Source organism: Dysidea avara, chromosome 9 (genome assembly GCF_963678975.1).
Source record: "Dysidea avara chromosome 9, odDysAvar1.4, whole genome shotgun sequence".
Taxonomy (NCBI): domain Eukaryota; kingdom Metazoa; phylum Porifera; class Demospongiae; order Dictyoceratida; family Dysideidae; genus Dysidea; species Dysidea avara.
Window position 1 is genome coordinate 25,549,862 of NC_089280.1, and position 21,362 is coordinate 25,571,223.

The window sequence follows — 21,362 nt, forward strand, 5'->3', positions numbered from 1 at the left end:
TCCTTTGTTAATAGCTATAAAATTAATATTATATGAACTCTTGATATAATCGAAGTGTTATAGTGAAGATGCGTTTGATGACTCCTCCTACTAGTTTCCAGCTGTCTAGGCTCCGATGGTCGGCGTCAGGGCAAATAAGGCAACTCAGACAGCTTCAACAAAAAGCCAACATCGTACCACAACCAACTACGCTGCACAGATTCTCCGACCCTAAAGTGGTTGATCTGAGAAGTGACACCCTAACTCATCCCACCATGCAGATGAGGCAAGCAATCCTGAACGCGCCAGTCGGCGATGATTGCTACAAAGAAGACCCTAGCGTCAACTTACTGCAAAGAACTGCAGCTAAAATGTTTGGAAAAGAAGCTGCCTTGCTTCTTCCAACTGGAGTGATGGCCAACTTGGTGGCAATGATGGTACTGAGTGATTCTCGTACTAGCGAGGTTCTGACTGGCGAGTTCTCTCACCAAATGATATACGAGAATGGAGGGCTGGCCACTTTGGCTAGCATCAACCCTAGAGTCTTGAACAATCTTCCTGATGGCACATTCGACTTGGAAGAAGTGGAATCCAAAATTCGCGGCAATTACACATACGAACCAACCACAAAAGCTATCTGTGTGGAAAACACTCAAAATTACATGGGTGGTCGCGTGATCCAACCTAATTACATGAAGGAGTTGCATTCAATAACTAGTAAACACGGAGTCAAGATCTATGTGGATGGCGCCAGGATAATGAATGCTGCTGTTGCTTTGGGTATTCCCCCAGGTGATCTTCTGGAGTATGCTGATGTTGCAGCAATAGGTGTGGCAAAAGGGTTAGCTGCACCACTTGGAGCACTGCTGGTTGGCTCAACAGAGTTTATCACCAACGCTTACAAGATTCGTAAACTTCTTGGAGGTGGAATGAGACAAGCTGGCATTATAGCTGCACCAGCAATGGTTGCCCTGGAGACCATGCCAGCTTTACTACAGAGAGATCACAACCATGCTAAAATACTAGCTACAAAACTAGTTGAATTAGTTCCACTTGGACTGAACGTTGATGTGGATGCTGTAGAAACTAACATGGTGATGTTTACTGTTGAAGGATTAAGTGTTAAAGAGACTATACGACTAATGGCAGAGCCAACAGAAGAAGATGGTGGTCAGTATATTATTAAACTGTTTGATAATGGGAACACTGTACGAGCTGTTATACATTATCACATTTCATCTGAAGATATTGACAAAACTGTAGCTAAAGCTGGTGCAGTTTTAAGAAGCCTACAGAACCAACAGTTTGCTACACATGGCCAGCACTTATAGATTACTAATTGTGCTACTAATACTACTACTACTACTACTACTACTACACACCATTTCAGTGATCAAAATGTACTTTTAAAATTTTCACATGCGTACATTTTATTTTTACTGTCATAAATAGTTTTATCATTTGCAGTAAATTAACAAAAATTATAATATAAAGAGTACACAGACATATACACACACATAAAAAGTCTATAAAGATGGTGCCAGGGTAATTGTAGGACCTCCACCATATACTGACTGAAAATACTCCCAAATGGATTTGGATATTTGCTTGTACCTCATGGCTGTGAGACATTGCAGAGAAACAAAACAGGAATGCTTTAACACTGAATATTGACACATTAGAGCCTCACCTGTGTTAAATATCAATCTTTTGTCTTTAACTTTCAGCAAAGGAAAGTTGTTTATTGAGAATGGCGGTGACTCATCTTTATGGGAAAGAAATAAAGGTATTCTTAACTGAGCCTATGAAAATTTAAAACTATGTCATAATGTGTGTACATGGGTAAACAGGTAAGGAGTAAAATTTTTGGAAGGGAGAATACACTGGACTCCCTAATTAAAAAAAAAACTGTACAGTGAATCCTGCTGCTTGCCATTTGTATTTAGCCTACAACATCCAATCTGGTCAACGCTTAGCCACATCAATATCACAACACTTCCCATATTTGGTCAGTATTTAGCCCCACCAACATTTTAACACACACACTGAATACACACTTGACATTGTTTTGATACTTTCCAGCCACAAGATACACAGATAATACAAGTGCCTGCATTAGATTAGTTTAAGTTGTTACAATACAACAAAGGCCATATACAGAGACAACACAAGCAGACTACACACAAACACAGGAGGCACTGTAAACTCAATAAAATCTTTAGGAGTGGTTGTACCTAGTGTCTTGCCGTGAATAAAACGCTGCCATTGCAACAACCATTCCATGGACAGGAAGTAGTGGTCAGGAGTCTGGTGATCCCTTGCCTGCAGCTATATGAAGTATGACTGGATGAGATGACAGAAATTGTTCTACTAAAAAAACTAACTCTTTTTATTTCAGATAACTCCTTTTCTCTTCTCCGTTTAAATTCTTGTAATTGATTCTATAAAAATATGAAACCACAATAAATGTCCTGTGTACATGTGGTTTGTAAATGTGTGTGTCACATGTATGGCACATACATACGTATAATATACAAACACACAGATAACCTTCACTATACTATGTACGTGTTGAGCTGAATCCCCAAAAACATTTAATAACTCATGGATGCAATTACACACGATCTTGAAATTTGGCTCATTTGTAGTACTGCTTGACCCACTAAAAATATTTCAAAATCTTTTCATTCAAATGTCTGACATAATATTTACGGCCAATCAAAATTTCCACCACACATTCTATTTCATATGGGAAGCCACAGAAGTGCAGTGTCCATTACAGCCCTTTCCTGAACCTGTAATGGAGCCAAACTGTACATGTCTGTAGTTAGACACCTTTGCTGTTACCATTAATCATCTGGTTGGCTAAAACGTTTACTCTCTTGAGAAAATCCACTATTAATTTTTAGCTGATTTTCAGGATCCAACTCAACTTGTACATACTATAGCTACAAACAAAGCATGCATGATGCATGCACTGAAGTTATTTAAAAAACACATTGTATTCAACTGTTAGAATATATGGTTTATTTCTGTTTCATTTAAGTAAATATAAGTTACTTGTATTTGTTTAATGTTTATGTTTTAGTAAAAAATCTTTGCCATTTCTGTGCTTGAATAGCCTTCTTGCCTACAAGCTACTTCATGGTGACCACGATGAGACAAGTCCCAACTCCATAGACCATTGCATTTGTGACTTACGATTGATTAAATAAGCCCCTGTATTTTCTTTTCAATATCATCACTGCACACATTTATTTATATACGGGGTCGAATAAAACCAGAAAGTGATTAAAGGGGTAGTGCAGCAATAGCAAAGCCGTTGAACTTTTTTTGATGACAATGAAATATTGCAATGAATGTTGCACATGTAAACAGAAGTGTGCCGAGTTGTAATTGCATTATGCGTTTATGGTGGATTAACTAGCATTAAAACATGTCTAACATAACTGATATGAGGGGAGATGAAAAACTATTTAACGATAAGCAAAGTAACTGTTTTTGCTTAGTTTTTTCAGTCATGGTATGCCCGTTACACGGTCATAAAAGACATGGAGCTTGCCTGAAATCACTTTAACTGTTTAAAAACATGGTGTAAATAACACTGACAAACTCGTTCTATTCTCATGTGATAGAAGCCATTAACATGCTTCCCATTTTGTACTGCACGTGGGACACAAAAGGTAAGCCCACGATAAAAGGTACATGCTGGGCTGAGGTGGTGACATCTAAAACTTCAAGTCTATTGTGTTGGCCATTAGTGATGTTTGTCAGTTAATTAGTCAAGGGGGTTGTTTCTTAATCACTAACCCACTATACGTACTTACAAGACGGCTAGTGAAAGTCTGTGTAGAAGGGAGTCAGAGGCTTCCAACACTAAAATTATAGAAATTTTACCACAAAGTTTTATAATGTTGTAGCAACTTATCAGAGGAATTTTCAGCTTACACTACAGCTCTAACCAACACTGCCAAGTTGCTATGAAGGAAAAGCAAAGGCTGATATTTGGTTGATATGTATCATGAAATTTGGAAAATTTATAGCAGTATTGTAATATACATAGATATACGTATATAAACCAAACATTCAAACATACCATACAAATTTGACATTGTTGTAGCTGTTTAACAGGAGGAGATCCTCCATACCTATTATTATACATTACACACAATCAATACACAGAGGAGCCCCAAAACATTACCTCTCATGTAACTTGTTTCCAGCGACCTCAGGTACAGCTTGACACCAGTCCTGCATATGTCGATGTGTCGGGTATGGTAAGATGGCTACAAAAAGAAAACAACAGGAACAATGCATAGCAGCAAACAAAGATAGCTCACACCTCCATGAGAGCAGGAAAAATCGTTGGTAAAAAGTGCACCAGGTGAAGAACAGTTGTAGTAAAGCGACAACCAATGTCTTGACAAGTAAACATTTCTGGTTGGTTCGTCCTGTAAAAGAGGGAAAAGCATCAAGACAGAAGATTTGTTTGGACTTGTTTGTCTTTAGAGCGACAACAAGTTTATACTAGAAATGGAATCGCCCAAGAGTGGGGGAAAGCTTTTAGAAAGTACTCTGTTTAAGGTTGTAGGGTCTGCTGCCATGAAGCCCCTGTTGAAGAAACCAGTACAGATGACTGGATTTAAAACCAGTAAAATAGATATCAGGCCATAGGCCACTACATAATAGCTGCTAAAATAATAACTAGCATGTGCACTACACATGTCTAATTCCTTGTAGAAGACATATCAGGTAATATAATTGCCTGACCTGTATATGCCTGACCTGTGTATGCCTGCATGCACTACACATGACTGCTCTGAGAAAACTAAACACAAATAGTCACACACTCCTACAATACAATGAAAAATGTCTGGTGGTTGGCTAATGTACCTGAGTACTTGTGCAGAATGTACTTAATTGGTCGATGCGTTGCTGAGTCATTGCAGCATTGGAGTTGGCACATCTGAAACAACAACAAATACAATACGACCACATCTTGTACTGCATAGCTAGTTGCTTTCAAGCCAAGAATAATTTTTGTGAAAAAACTGGTACCAGCCTATAAGAATGCACTGAATTACTACCCAGCAACAATTCATGAGTAAAATTTTCATGAACGAAATGTCAGTTGTAAAAATAGGAAAATTTTCCTGTTGGATTATGTACATTTTCATCATGCTATATGCAGTATATGCTATGAAGAAGTCCACTAAAAATGCATGAAATCTACATATTCATAAACATAATATGAGTGTCTATAAGAAAAAATATTCAGCAACTAAATACATTGATGGTTAATGTGCCTGTAAAGCTGCAGTGGAACCCCTCAAAAATGATACCATGAAACCATGGAAACTTTGGTAATCAGGACACTTGTCCATGGTCCTAGTGTACACACAGACACCTGAACTGCACTAAGAACACCTTGTTATGGTCCCAAAGCATTCATAGAAGAGCTCCATTACATCCATTCCATCATAAACACATTACCATTCTTATTTTTGTAAAGGTCACAATTTTATTGTAAATGTATTGTACCACAGCATAAGTTAGCATGGATGTGGGCTGCACTGCAAGCCATACAGTCTTCTGACCAATAATTAGCATACACAGCATCAAAGTGTAAACCAAACACCACACCAGAGAGCCGAAGTTCATCAAGACATTCCCTGCTAAACAATGCTTATTTAAACTTCAATGCTTATTTAACCTTTGCTTTTGTGTGGTAAACACAAAGCCACACATCTAAAGTAACCTAGTAACCAGAATCAAGTATTGAACAATGCTAAACAGGTTTTGTTGAGATTCCTAAAGCCCAGTTTTTTTTAGCTCCCTCTGTGTTACAAATAGGTGCTCTTGAGCTGAGCATGTATTATATTACAAAACAGTTAAAATGACTCATTCAGTTTGTATCTGATTTGTAAACACACCACCCCCAGACCCAATAGCTCTGTTGCAACCAATTACATATGATCTATCACACAACAATACTAACATGTAAAAAAAACATTGTACGCACCTAAAGAAAAACACGTATCCTTCTTTCCTTTGTAGTTCATTGATGGGAACTAAACAAAAACAACGACAACAAAAAACACATCAATTATTAAAATATTCAAACCATGCATGCAGGGATACACAACCACAAGACATACAGTACTACACACAGTACTACACACAGAGACCACAAAGTGCACTCACAAAGAGACCACAAAGTGCACTCACAAAGAGACCACACAAGTGCACCACAAAGAGACCACACAAGTGCACGCACAAAGAGACCACAAGTTCCTACCACTTAAAAGAGTACTGCGCAACTAACAAAACTCACTCACCTGGAGCAACAAGACTATCATTGAACTCTAACCATGTGTTTGTTTCCTCATTCTTGGCGTAAGCCACGTAGTGGCCTCCTATAAAAATATTGAAACCAAATCTACCGACCTTGCTCATTCCTCCTTACCTCCAGCATTACCAAGGTGACTAATAAACGATATTAGCTCATAGTTGGTTGTGCCCATTCCTGACTTTGGTGCAGTATCTTTCAAATACGGTACCATATTAAGACCCGTTAGTGGAAAGTTGATTGTACGAGATATTTTAGTGGAGAAAAAAGCATCAAATCTAAACCTCTTCAGATGTATACACAATATCTAGAGAGCATATTACAACAATTAAAGTACTTAATGTAACACTAAATTAGTCTTACTTCAGGTAATTGAAGGATCTTCATAGACTTCTGACTATTCTGAAAGCTAAAAACGGACAAAAAAAACAAAAAAACTGATGATTAACAAAGGTTTGCTTCTACAATACATACCTTTTGCAGTGCTCACAAAAATAACGATTGTCACCTGAAATAGAGACAACATACCATACAGTAAAAGCAAGAGTTTCTCTTGGTAAAAGTTGTAGCATTGAGAAGAAATACAATATACCACTAAAGCTGTTGCAATGTCATTCCTCAAATGGACAGTTGACTTGATAATCTTGTCCATGGTTCCATTTGTATTAGTGTACACACATTTAGGCTAGTTTAGTCACTGAAAATTCTGGTACTTCTCTGATAGGGACAGTTCAACATGTTCCAAAGGTAACAAACACAAAGGAATGGCACTACACATGCATAGGAAGACCAATATGTACAATTTCGTATAGAATGCATGTGTATCCATGCATAATTTTTAGAAGCAATTTATCCATTGCACACAACTTTTATCAATACAAGATTTCTACAAACTTGTAACACATATAAGGTTTCTTTACTGATGTACATATTGTACCTCGTAGTTCTGAGGTGTCAAAGAAGACATTTAGACAATTCTGTAGGGTGGTAGGTGGACCCCAGATTACATCATAAGTGAAATCCTTTGCAACTGACAGAAGGTTGCACCATTTGGAACGACGTGAACCATCCTCTGCTACTTTTGAGAGCTCTTTACGACCTGACCACCAAAGAAAGCAATGTAGTTTGTGTGTATGTAGTGTGGCATGGGTGTGTGTGTGTGTGTGTGTGTGTGCATGCGTGTATGCGCAGTGTTGGGAGTAACGCGTTACATAATATTATTACTTTTGTGGTAACTAAGTAATATAACGAAATACGCTATAAAAACAGGTAATATAACTCAAGTTACTTTACTTACAGATGTAACACGTTACCTAAGTAATATAGTTACTGTAACGAGTCTAATATTATGTAATATTATTACTACAAGTAACAAAGTTATTAATCTTGTTAGTAATCCACTGAGTAATGCCTAGCCACAACGAAGTAATGAAGCCTACTGAATGAAGCTTATTCACCAGCTTCTTACTTATAACCAAGATTTGCACATTGTCCAACAACGCAATCATGTCACGTGATAAGGTGGTAGTTTCACATGTGACAGTTTAAGGCTGTGGACACAAAGTAATATAATATGTAATATTATTATAGTTACTTTATTTTACGGGTAATATGTAACTGTAACTAAATAGTTCAGTTGCAAGTAATATGTAATATGCAACTAGTTACTTTTACAAAGTAACTTGTCCAACACTGTGTATGCGTGGGTGCATGCATAACATGCACACATACAACATGTGGCACCTACCAGGTATTGGCAAAGAAAGGTCTTGGAAACTCTCCACAGTAACAGACACCTGTATAGGAACGTAGCACACAAGCAGCACATAGGACTACAATCTATACCTTCTGACAGGCAAGACATTTCACTTTGCTCTCCATCTTTCCTTCAAACACATCAGTAACAATACTGTGATAATGGGTGACCTTTTCTGTATGAGGTAAAGAAGCGATACACAAGTTACACTATACACACTCTGTGTAAACTATGCTAACTTTTGGTAGTTTCTTCTGCCATCTGGTGCTTCCTGAAGCTACTGGCAGGTTTATTGTATTCTTGGCTAGTTTCCATATCTTGGGGCATGTCATTCTGATGTTCTTTTGCTGGCTGCAGCGGTTGATGTTCATTTGAATCTGGTGAGCCTTCATCCATCAGGCTTCTCTCACTCTCTGATCTCTCCAGGGATACCCCCTTTTGTTGTTCTACAACATCTTCCTTACATGGACTAACTGACTGTTTAGTAGGTGGCTTTTGTACCGTTACATAATGGCTCACACGATCTACCATGCAGATGTCGTCTGCAGACACCTGTGTGTTCAGTTCAACACTTTCCACGATGCTCTCTTGTCTTGTCACTACCAAAGACTTCTGACTCTTCTTTGACAGGCTACGAAGGATCGGAGACTCCTTGCTCTTAGCAGGGGGGTGGGGCTGGACATCTGTAGCAGTCACAAGCTGGGTTTGTGAGCTATTTGACGAGCAGCTGGAAGAATGGAGTGACATTGTACTGTTCTCGTGTGCATCCCAAGATAGCAGTTCTACTTGTAGCTCATCATGAATTTGACTCAACAGACATCTCAGAAATTCCTGAGCATCCTATATAGAATCAAGAAAAAAAAAATTACTGTAAGTAACTCCAAAAAAAAAGGTCACACTATTTCAGTGATACATTATGCCTCCATACCTGTTGGCCATAGCCCTTAAACATCTTCTGTTTCATGTTACTGTTGATTGCTCGTGACGACATGTGAGTAGTGTGCCTACAAGAAAAATAATGAAGAGTGGAACTAAATATGCATCTATATAAAAGGGCAGGATGGACACTTTGGAAATGAAGCAGTGATAGTCATCCTTAAGGTTTACCACTCAGGTTACTACAGACAAACCTTCCTCACATTATTACTACCGATAAAGTAGCTAAGTGTGGTATAGGGAGAGTAAGATACAATCGGGTCAGTTCAGGTAAATTATAAACATTCATGTGAAACAAACTTTGTGAGTTGGACAAAAATGCTAAAGAAAAACTGCTCTCACAAACATTTCTAAATTTACACTATTTGAATTTCAATGACAGCCAGAACAATAGACAGTTTCTAAGCTGAAGCAACGATCTCTATATTCTTTTTTACTATGTAAATTAGTGCATTTTTTATCCTTGTGTCAGTCTGTAAACACTATCACAAATATGGAACAGATGTACAGCAAGAATAAGAGAAGACCTAACATTGGATGCAACCTTTAGTGAGCCCACTTGTCAGGAAAATTGTGAAACAGAAATCACATGTTCCTACAAATAGAAAATAGCATATATATAGGTAGGACCTTGATTTTCTAAACTTCGATCAACTGTACACTTGATCATCCCAACACTAGAAGTGACTGCTCTATTAGAGTATTTTAATGGAATAAGCGTGTTCTTGCTCTATTAGAGTAATTGCATGAAGTTCTTATAAATGAATGGGGTTCATTTATCCAAATAAATTTTATTTCTCTAAAATGTTTTTGTGATTGAACTGGCACACAGGTATTCAAATAATGGACATCACATTTCATACAGTAATAACCAGCAGTTGCTGTGGTGCTTGTGGTTCGGAAATTTGGAAGCATAGCAGCAAAAATTTAAGTAAGAAGGCACCTGTATACAGTATTATTACCTCTGTAGTGGTAAACGCCACCTCTTGGAAAATTTGACATTCAAATTATGGTGGTCACATGATCACATCGTACCATGTTTTTGTGCCTTATACTGCAATAACCAGTGTTATGCGTGGCTTTGTGGACAGGAGATTGGCAATAAAATTTAAGTAAGGGAGCTAAGAAGGATGATAACTCAGCATGTGAAACATGTATTTATGGCGGCTTGGGGGCACGCACTTCACAGCAATAAAACTAGTCTTCTGAAATTGAATAGGTATTGGTAACTATTTTGATTTTACTTTAAAATGTTAACATTTGAGTAAGTACATGTACTACTCTATCACAGTATCTCCATCTCAACAAGTGAAGGGGATAAGCCCCCTCTAAAACAAAAGTGGATGGGATTCTACTTTTGTGGTGTCAAAAGAAACAGAGATATCAAATTTCAACTCATTGCTACTATACTGGTATATACTGTATAGTGGGTTATTTTCGAAACAGAAAATTTCGCACAAGAAGCAAAATCTGAATTTCGAAGGATTTTAATTTCAAACAGTGTATATTTCGAAGTCTGGATGGATTTCAAATAAATGGAAATTCGTATCACAAATTATGAAGATGCGTGAATGTTTGCCAAAAACTGAATTACTGATGGAATAACCCCCCATCCATGAGCACTGGAGAGAAGTTTCGAGTGGAGTAAATTCACTGGCTCAATCATGCTCGATCGTAGCTAGCATCATAGCATAGATTCTAGAGCAGACGGTTATTGGCACAGTAATTCATTACCCATTATCATCAGTAATACTGAGCTAAAACTCGAGGAATACACAAGCAAATCACCAAAAGTTGGATCGTTGCTTTCACTTGTGGGAATTTATTTTCGAAGAGAAGGGCCTCTTCGAAATATCTGAAAATAAAAACCTTTCGAAAATTACCAGCTATACGGTATTCAAGTTTTCCAGGAGGTGGTGTTAAGCACTAGAGACGATATGCATTGATACAGCCAGCCCACATAGGTCCTACAGACCTCAAGAGAGGAAGTGCATATTATCACAAACTCTTTACACGGCTGTCCACTTACACCATAGTAAGACAAACGTGAACATTTCTTTACAAATAATAGTTATACGGGCACAATGTGGAGTCTATGAAATTTATAAACCCGAAGGCCTGGGCTGTAGCGCACGAGCGAACATTGTGCCCGTATAACTGCTTTAGACTCTATTTCACATTACACTCAGATTACTTACGGCTGTTTCTGCTGTAGGCTCGGCAAAAGCGGCTGGTTTTCTTACAATAATACTAGCGCCATGGCAACTATGCGTCCTCACGTGACTAAATAATCGTGCTCGTTAAATCACTACACGTGAATAACGCATAGCGATTGGACAAACCCGATTTTGAGCATATGTCATATTGTGCTTAAAGGAGTGGAGTATATTAGAAAACAAGGTGGAGTATATGAGATTTATTACCCACCCAAAACAGCCTAAATAGAGTCTAAGACTTGTTAGCACATTTGGATTGTATGAAAAATCACTATGTGGTTATGATATAGTAATACAAATACATACTTCTTAATCACTGCTTTTTGTAATATTACAAGAGAGAGAAAGAGAGAAAAGTTGATGGCTTAGCTTTTCATTACTGTCCTTACTACAGTCAGTAAGGTAACATCACTACAATTCTCCGATCAACAACTACCAGCTAGTGGTGATGATGACCTCCAACAAGTCACTACCCTACAATACTGCTGGTTGATGACTGTACCATCAAGAGGATTGATACTGGAGAGATACTGGATGTTGCCTACACTACCGATAGTCTCACTGTTACTACCCCAACTGATGGCTGCACTTCTGAGGTGATTGCTAAACTAGGGAATGAGTTGCCTTGTCTTGAACCAAGCAATAGATTCAATGACCACCGACTTGCTACTGTTTGCAGTAAGTGTCTACATTCTGGCAATACACATAATGTTCAAACAGTTCCGCAACATTATTGGAAAGTTAATAATAATGAATGATATTTCTGTGTTGTGCATGTGCCAGTTTTACCAGTTTAATTCTGGCAATGTTCCAACAATTGATAGATCCTCTGGTATTCTACTACCCTTCTATACTGGGCTTTATGGTGTCAGTAACTGCTTACGAAGTGTCCGATGCATGTATTCTCAACCACATTGTGGGTCACCATGCGTCGTAGTTACAAGAAGCGATCGCAGATGTCAAAAGAAACCGAACAACGTCACTTTAAACTGTATGCAATTTGCCTGGTTAGTACAATGCTACTTGTTTTGTTCTTGGTAATTTGCTACGATGTGGTAACTGGTAATTACAAGGACGCACTTATGCCGGATGGCCAATGCATTTCAACAGAGCTATGTAGATACAGCATTATGGTAGTGTCACTCATGATTACCACTGTTGCTAAAGTAGTCCAAATTGTTGAGTTGATTGCTTATCACTACTACATGTACCAGCGATGCTGGAGTCTACAATAATCAACACTCTTTTACACAAGATTGCTGCTGTGATGGTGGTAGTAATTGACTTACCTGCCTTCTCGTACTTCCTTCACTACGTAGTTGAGCTGTACGATGCTCAGGTGAACTTTACAATAGCGTTTGGTGTTTTGCTAGTGCAGCAATATCTCATTGTAGCCATTCTCCTGTGTACAAGGGAAGTGTGCAATCTGTGTAATGAGCGTTTCTTATCTGACTTGAAACACTATTATATTCAACCATGTGTCTATATGTATGTTATTATCAAGAGTTAATAATAGTAGGGAGGGAGAGTATCCAATGCTCAATAGGCCTGTGTAAAATGAGTGCGTAGAACGAATGGCTTCCTGGTCAGACGTGTTAACAAACAAAGTCCTTTATGAGGCCGCCCGCAAGTAATTGATACACAGAATAGATATCAAGTCTTGATGTCTGTGCGTGTCTCGCTGGGTAACAATGAGTATCTGTTTGTTGTTGAGCGTGTAGCTATCCACCAGAGTCTGGATGAACCGCTTCGAAATTTGGTCAGTTCTTCGACAGCACAGTGACTCGTTTCAATTGAAGGCGTGCTCGATTCTTGGACAAGTATTTCTTCCTCCACATCACAGCAAGCATTTATTGAGATGCTTCTACTGACGATATTGGTTGAAAGCAAGGCTCCCAGTAATCTTCATGGACACGCCAATAACTCTTTTCTTCGCTCTTCTCGAGACGGCCTTTCACTTATCTCATCCGCACTACTCAAGAGGCTATCGGATACGCGTACCGGAGTAGACATGTGCTACAAGTATGGCTTGCATAGTACCAATAACGTAAATATCGGATCCGTGCAGTCAGCTAAAAAAATATTTTCACATTAACACTTTGAGAAAATACGAAAAAGTACGGTGATATCCAGGTTGCTCTACGCGCTCATTTAACACAGGCCTATTCAGTGTTGGATACTCTCCCTCCCTACTATTATTAACTCTTGTTAATATTATCAAGAGTTAACTCTTGGTATCATCATTTCAATAAATCACTGCGCTTTGTCAACATGGCATCTCAAACTGTGACAGATTGTTGAGGGCTCTTAAATAGCCCAGTACATGTAGCACATCAAGTTCTGTGAAAAAAAAACACGTTTGGCGCATCAACTCGGATGATAATACAATAACTAAACCAATGAACAACCGAATACTAAGCCATGTTGACTCCAACTTGTAGAACAATTCTTATTAACAAATACCAGCATACATTAAAAAACCCATTGAAGAAACAAAACTGTCAAAACTTTATTACTGCAAAGATGTTTAAATTTTGATGGATTGTGGTACAAAAAGTTAGCAAACTGTAAGACCATTCAACTGGCCAAGACTATTATTATTATTATTATTACTAGGACCACGTCACATACAACCAAGTACATACACCAACGTGACAGCTCCCCGGTGAGGCTATTAGGTGGTGAATGCATTATCCCCAAATCAACTCAATATGTCACAGTAGTGACAGATATAACACAATAGTGGCATCGTAACTAAAGGCCACCAGTAGCTAAGTGCCAGTACATCATTGGTGTGGTATAAATGGCACAGTGATGTGTACAAAGTATATGTATACAAAACATACAGGAGAGAACTATACATTATTGCAGTATTGTATGCAGCAATACATTATAGGCAACATCACCATGCAGATAAAAATTATTAGCCAATATACAGCAATGCATATCAACATCAACTAGAGCTAAGTAAGGTTCATCAGTGATGTAGTAATGGCACAGTGATGGGTGACACACTATAGTTATGCATACACAACTTGCAGGAGATAGCTACACAATGCTGTAGGCGTATGCAAGCCAGATGAACCAGATAAAGGAAGACAGCCAAGCCACTAGAGCCTAGTAGCTACGCCAGGTGAAGGCAAAAAAGATTAAGCACGTATTGAATTGCCTGACACCAACACAAAGAAAGTTTGCCATGCCAGCTGCACAAGACAAAATTGTTTACTTGTATTTTATATGTAACTGTAAGCTTATCGTAAAGAGTGTGGCATATGTCAGTTTAATGTTTTCTAGTATTGTTTATTTACGTGAATGAATCCACTGGCAGCTGGCATGGAGACTTGAGATGTTACAAACATAAAAACTTACTTGTAATCTTCTTGTTTACACAAGTGGCTTCTGGCTCTCCTGCACGGGCATCACTAATCTTCTTCTCGCAATATGTAAGTAATTAAGCAAGGGTGTGGTACTGGGCGTTATATAGAATTACACGTATGGTCAAGTCATCAGCACAAACAGGAGCGACGATTATACGTTTGTGCCTTCATTCACAGGCGAATCTATCCCCGGTTAGTTCATGTCTCTAGGCCTCGTAGTTTTCTCAAACATTAATTATTAATTATTTATTTATTATGTAATTTTAACCGCGTTTCGTATTATTCTTAGTACTTGGTTATATAATTAAAGCTTTACAGTGGCCTGCACTGAAGGTCTGACAGCAACATGTGCTGCAGCCTTTGGATTAACCTAACCTAACACACTGGAACTGGAGACTTAAAGATTACATGACCTAGCTAACAATAAGGTGAAACAGAAAAGGGTCAAAGAAAGGAAAAAAATCCCTCCTACCCCAGGATTCGAACTGCAGGCCACCCAATGTCTAGTCGAGTGCCACACTCAGTCTCCTCCAGGAGGGACTATGTGGCTGGCCAGAGTATATTATGCTGTGCTGATCATTGAAAGATAAAATTTATTGATTAATCAATCTAATGCATTCCTGTTCTTCAGAACTGAAAATGCACAGAATTGTCTTGTGTGCACTACATGCCCAAAGAACTTTTGGCCTGGCATAACCATTTTGAAATACAGTACGGTACTATAAGCTAGATTATATACATGTACTTACAAGCACCGCAAAGGAAACATTTCATTGATATGTGTGTGTCTGGTAACCAAGCAAACCAGAGCTCTCACTAAATGGCAAACATGATTTTCCAACTGCGCTATGATTCAAGATTGGTGCTATTTACATGTTAGCTGGGTCATTCATGAATACACCTAGCACCAACCTCGTGGTGCGCATGGTATTATTTATGAATCTCACAAACAATAACTTGTTACTACGTCACAATGTGGAGTGTTCAGAAGTAAAAACACAAAACACTCTCTTCTCCACATTACATACTATCTACCAGTACATGACTCCTTAGTTTGCCTCAAGGTCATTAATACAGGTAAACACCATATTGTGTATTGTCTGTAAAAATATTGCAATACATTGCTGTGTATTGCACTATTTTGAATTGAATGGTGTACTTGTGTAAATAACCCACTAAAATTATTAATTTAAAAATGAAGTAGGGATCCAACGATAGAAAGTAGTGAAACAAGGAGTATGAATGATCCTACTTTTTATCACTTAGATCCCTGCATAATTTTGATTTCTAGTTTGTTTACTTTTTTGGTTATAGCATATATAGCTGAAATATGCATGTATGATTGTTCTATTAGAATTAATGGCTGTAATATTAGGGTGACTGTTTTATTACAGTATTTCGATATTACTGCTTATCACGAATGAGCTACATAATACAATGGACATGGTCACCTTGTCTTACATCTGGCTACAATCTGATAGGCATGAACTGCTGAATTATTTAAGGACATGGTTGTCCTGCTCCGCTTTCAGTAGTGACCCAATCGTTGCACCAACTACTACTGCATCTACCCCCTCTTTGGCTATTATGGCATGAAACGGTAGCTGTACGTAGCCTCTAGCTTTGCAACTTTGGTCAGGCAGGTAGGCAGACCAAAATGAGTTTCGATGATTGTCTTAAAATTCAATATTCAACTTCATTTAAAAAGATTTGATGTTAGAAACACTAAAACTCTTCCGCAAAGGTGCTTTTTGTCGCACAAAAGATTTCTAAGATGACTTTTGGTGGCAGCTAGCATTTGATTTTGTTGGGAGAGTTCCTACTATACAATGCTACTTTACTATACTGTATATGAACGCTGAGATACAGTAGAGAGTGATACCCAGAAGTCTCAAAGTGAGAATGTTACTGCATATACACTTAGCTTGGTTGTGCAAACCAACATCCTATTTGTGGACATGAGTTTAGACCAATGAAAGCATAACATGGCGTAAAGTAGGAACCAGTTAACAGATGGCTAGGAAGAAAGACAGTGGCACATTAGCAAGGTTGTGCTCTAGGGATGGCTAATGGCTTATACCAGGGATGGCTAATGGCTTATACCAGCAGATAATATCATGTGGTAACTAAGTAACTAATCATGTGATCTTGCTATGAAGTGGTGAATTGTTCCATTTGATATAGGGCATGACAGATTTGAACAAGCTGGCCTGGTTTGGTTCAGTTTGGTGGGTGTTTATACTGTAGTGATAACCAAGATGAGTTGTGCCAAACTGAGCCAGCGCATGATATGAGGCAAGTGTAGTAAACACAGTATTTGACTCCATGCTATACAGACTTACACATAACTATAATGCAGAATGGACTGGAAAAACTTGACTCAAGTGTCCATTTACCATATTACCTAAGCATGTAGCTTAGTATGGGCTCAAGTACATTTTGAAGCGGTATTTTAGAGGTTTGTCATTACTGAGGTTAATAAACTAGTCTTGAATTTAGCTATTTTTCTGCTCTGCTACAGCTATAAACAAGCCAAGATACAAACTTCAAGACTGTTGGAAGAAATGTTGTTACTTGGATTTGTATTCGGGTTATTTGCTGCATAATACAGTACCTCTGTTTTTACCAGGAGACAGACAGGTGAGAAACTGAGAATACAGTAGGTAGGCCTTGTCAGCTTGCCTGCTACAAATACATACAGAATATTGTTTACTACAGTGGATTGGTTACAGCACTTTTAATCGACAACTCCATTGTCACTCATGTACTTTATTGTAAGCGCAAGACTTAAATTGGCTTGAGCACAATCTATAATCGCATTCAGAGGCTTGTGCAATACTTTAGTTCTTGCATTTGGGATGTTATACTGTAAGCTATAGTACACGTTTATGATCCAGTCTGCTTGCAAGTCTGTTCCATGTTTTAGTCATGTCCAACAACTTTAGCTTTCCTACAGGTCCCCAGTGGAATAATTAAAATTATGTACCACAATTTCATGCACAAGCAAAAGTAACATAGTCAGCTAAATTGGTAGTGATTTAGTTAGAATACGCATAATATACATGTACATACAAAACAATAACTAAATGATGAGTATTTACCTTGGAACAGTCCACATTTTTCTAAGCAGTTCAGCAATGATGTTGGCGATGCACTCTGCGTTTGGACGAGTTGAGTAGTGGTCCGTGAAGTACTGACGAAATGGAGGGCTACATACACATAGATAAGAAATAATGATCACATATGAGGTACGGTATCTCACAGAAACAGGTTGTGACAATTTTGTGTAGCACCCAAGATCCCCCCCAACACACACACACACACACACACACACACACACACACACACACACACACACACACACACACACACACACGCACACACAAAAGCAAAGCAAAAGGCTACCAAGCATGGTCATGCCCACCCAGTAAACCTGTGTACCACTCAGGTGCTGTGAGTGAGAGAAGGAACAAATCCTTCTGGGGCAGGACCAGTACCCTGCAGGAGGCTGTACTATGTCTCACAAGGGCACGCAAAAGTCCCAGCTGAACCTTTACTCCACTTATTATGTGAGATGGCATTTTCTTCCCTGGTTAACACCAGGTAACCATTGATGTTACAGCTGGGTGGGCTGCTTCCCAGTTGACACCAGGCCACTATTTAACAGCTGGGTAGACTAGAGTAATGTGAGTAAGGTTTCTTGTTCAAGGAAACAACAACTGGGAATAACCAAGTATTGAACTGGAACCTTTCATTAGAGCACCAACACAATAGAGTCACACGTGCACACACCAGTCATACAATGTTTATAACCAACTTTAATACATACTATATGACCTAGTAGAATTAAGCAAGCCTGGATCTTCGCTAGTCAGTATTCTACTATTAGAATCCAATAGAATTTGGTTTGATGCTTGAGTACAGATGGAACTAACCCATGGAACACTCATATATAAGACCAAACAAGCGTATAACTATAATTTTATCACAGGAAAACAAAACATTGGGCAGACGTTGCCAACAATAGCAGTGAAAATGTTCAGGATCTAAATACAGTGGACACAGCAGTTTAACATTAAGCCAATGGGTAAGCAAAAGATGTGATGAGTTAAACCAATGAAAGCACTGCATTAAAACTGTTGAATTACCAAAAATGTTGTATACAAGCTGCCAACCACTGGGTGGTGTAAGAATTTCAGTGGGAGGCTACTATCCCATGGAATGCAGAGGGTGCCTCAAAACATTGGTAGGTGGGTTGAGCGTGCCACATGCATCCTGTAGTGCTTGGTCTGCATTTTTAAAACTTTAACATGTCACCACTGACCTCTACATCTCATACATTTACGTGCAGTTAAAGTTTTATACCAAAAACTTTTCACTTAATAATGTTTTCGTGGTTTTTGAAATCCACCAAGAATTTCAGTGCCTTTAAGCATTGGAACTGCTGTAGAAATTTTCATGAATTTCAATTTCACATCATAGTAAAAACCATAAACGATTTATATGTCCCTCAAAATCCAAACCTTATGGCATACGTTGTGACTCCTTATGCCTGCGAGACACAAATGTAAGAAAGTATGCAAGCCGATTCACCAGTACAAGAATGCAAGGTATTATCAGTTTCAACATCAGCTAACAAATGGCTTAGCACTAAGGAAATGGATATTCACCAATAGACATAACACAAAGGGGAATGGATCTATTGAAATAACTTCGTGAATGTATGGCAAATAAATTCTGTGCCAAATAGGAAGCAAAGAACTATATACCCACATTTACAATACACACTGGAACATGTGTACTTGTGAGCCCATCAAACAGCCCTAACCCCCCCTCACCTAGCCAGGAGACACTGAGTAACCCATTTACAAGGAGGTTTATTCAAGGACCTCCAGGTGAGTGGACAAGCTTCCAGGACAATAGCGTGTAAAAGAAATGTTTATACCTGATGTAATGCCGTGTTGTTACCTTGCAAGGCCAAGAGTCACGTACGCACATGTGCACACACACACACCACACACACTATTAGATACTTGCAATTCAAAGTACTTTATAACAATATTTCTCATACAAGTTGTGTATCAATCACACAGACACATCTCTTACCAGTTTGAGAGAGCTTGTATAGTAGCATTTATGTAACAAGAGTTGCCGGTATTAGCCAGGCCAATGGCACCCTTAACGTCTCTGAGGGACCTTGGCCGTGAGCTCCCTTGAAGCACAGAGGAGTTGTGGTCCATCTGTAAAATTTTGGGGGCACAAGTGTATGTGCATCATTCCAAAAACATGACAGCCACAGCTACGGTATTATCACTATTTTTAATGTAAAAAAATGTATATGCATTTAGATTGTGTGTGTGTGTTGTGTGTTATACCCACACAAACCACATTACATCAATATGTTATTTCATAGCTTTACTGTTTCGTGTAATGTACATTTCTCATGTTACATGAAATAAAAGCCTAACTAGATCACACAGAGCAGTGTGTGTGTGTGTTAGTGAAATTATAGGGTGTTACCTTGGCTGTTGCTACTTTGGCGGCCGTGGGACCTAACGTGGGACGCAGGGCTCGTGCTTTCGCCGCCTCCATCTTAAGTCTTCCTGTTTATTTTCTGCGCAAAACAAATAGAATACATGACAAACATGTTAATCGACACCCTTATCAACACCGTATTAATGTAAAAATTAAGTAGTAAGTACAATAACAATTCATACAATCCATTAAAAATATCTTTTCGCTAGTACTCCATAAAAATAGCACACAGGTAGTTAAAAGATCATATTTTTAGACTTTACGTTTCGAGGCCTACTTGTTAAAACTTTCACGTCAAATCATACGGTCGAACAGCTAGTGCTGGGTACTAGACGAGGTACTAGATGGGTCCCGAGAAAAGTCACCCTAAACTCCGTATATCCTAAAATAAAAGTATCCAGAGTAAACCTACGCAGCAAATAAAATCAGGAGTTCCGTATACTAAAATTATAATATCCGCTGAAGAAAAGACAAGTCACGAGCAGACAAAATGACGTACAATCCTGGTATGCAAGAGCTGATTCCGATAGTGAATAAACTACAAGATGCGTTCTCTACTATCGGGCAACAGTCTCCTATCGATTTGCCACAAATTGCCGTGGTGGGCGGTCAGAGTGCCGGAAAAAGTTCTGTACTGGAAAACTTCGTAGGAAAGTGAGTTACTATGTTCATTTATCCGATGTGTTGGTCATTGAACGCACTTCCAGTATGGTATTTCCAATATTTAACGGTGTTGTATTTTGTGTGTGCGAACTATTAGAGATTTCTTACCTCGAGGATCCGGTATTGTAACACGACGCCCATTGGTGCTCCAATTACTGACATCCAAAACTGGTATGTTTTGTGTGTGTGTGTGTGTGTGTGTGTGTGTGTGTGTGTGTGTGTGTGTGTGTGTGTGTGTGTGTGTGTGTGTGTGTGTGTGTGTGTGTGTGTGTGTGTGTGTGTGTGTGTGTGTGTGTGTGTGTGTGTGTGTGTGTGTGTGTGTATGGGGGGGAGGTTGTTGTAGTTCAGTATTTGTCATAGGAAGTTACACCATGTTGTGTTTCCTAATGTAGAATATGCTGAGTTCTTGCACTGTAAGGGGAAGAAGTTCACAGATTTTAGTGCTGTCCGGAAAGAGATTGAAGATGAAACCGACCGTGCTACTGGTACCAACAAAGGAATTTCATCAGTTCCAATCAATCTGCGAGTATACTCCCCACATGGTGAGCCAA

General features: G+C 38.7%; 3 protein-coding genes across 4 annotated transcripts in view; 2 read left to right on the forward strand and 1 right to left on the reverse strand.

Moving 5' to 3' along the window:
• On the forward strand, positions 1-1,503 carry LOC136267262 (uncharacterized). The gene has a single exon (XM_066062346.1). It carries the CDS (start codon positions 69-71, stop codon positions 1,308-1,310), a length of 1,242 nt encoding a protein of 413 aa, XP_065918418.1. The 5' UTR covers positions 1-68; the 3' UTR covers positions 1,311-1,503.
• LOC136267261 (ubiquitin carboxyl-terminal hydrolase 33-like) lies at positions 1,381-20,574 on the reverse strand. Of its 2 annotated transcripts, none has more exons than XM_066062344.1 (22): positions 20,426-20,574; positions 20,134-20,227; positions 19,720-19,853; positions 17,715-17,822; positions 9,013-9,088; positions 8,324-8,924; positions 8,174-8,259; positions 8,076-8,124; positions 7,266-7,427; positions 6,803-6,836; positions 6,692-6,737; positions 6,446-6,635; positions 6,318-6,395; positions 6,002-6,050; positions 4,873-4,945; positions 4,322-4,430; positions 4,181-4,265; positions 4,076-4,127; positions 2,364-2,420; positions 2,214-2,307; positions 1,670-1,744; positions 1,381-1,600 (listed from the first exon to the last, which is right to left on the reverse strand). In XM_066062344.1, the coding sequence occupies exons 2-22, from the start codon at positions 20,203-20,205 to the stop codon at positions 1,506-1,508; spliced, it is 2,325 nt and encodes a 774-aa protein (XP_065918416.1). In that variant the 5' UTR covers positions 20,206-20,227; positions 20,426-20,574; the 3' UTR covers positions 1,381-1,505. The 2 variants fall into 2 exon arrangements, with proteins under 2 accessions (XP_065918416.1, XP_065918417.1); XM_066062345.1 differs by having other exon boundaries at positions 20,412-20,540.
• LOC136267260 (dynamin-1-like) overlaps positions 20,564-21,362 on the forward strand; it is a 13,331-nt gene continuing 12,532 nt past the window's right edge. The window contains exons 1-3 of the mRNA XM_066062343.1: positions 20,564-20,802; positions 20,909-20,982; positions 21,204-21,353. Of these exons, the coding sequence (XP_065918415.1) occupies positions 20,639-20,802; positions 20,909-20,982; positions 21,204-21,353 (388 nt within the window). The 5' untranslated portion in view covers positions 20,564-20,638. The remainder of the gene's footprint in view (positions 20,803-20,908; positions 20,983-21,203; positions 21,354-21,362) is intronic.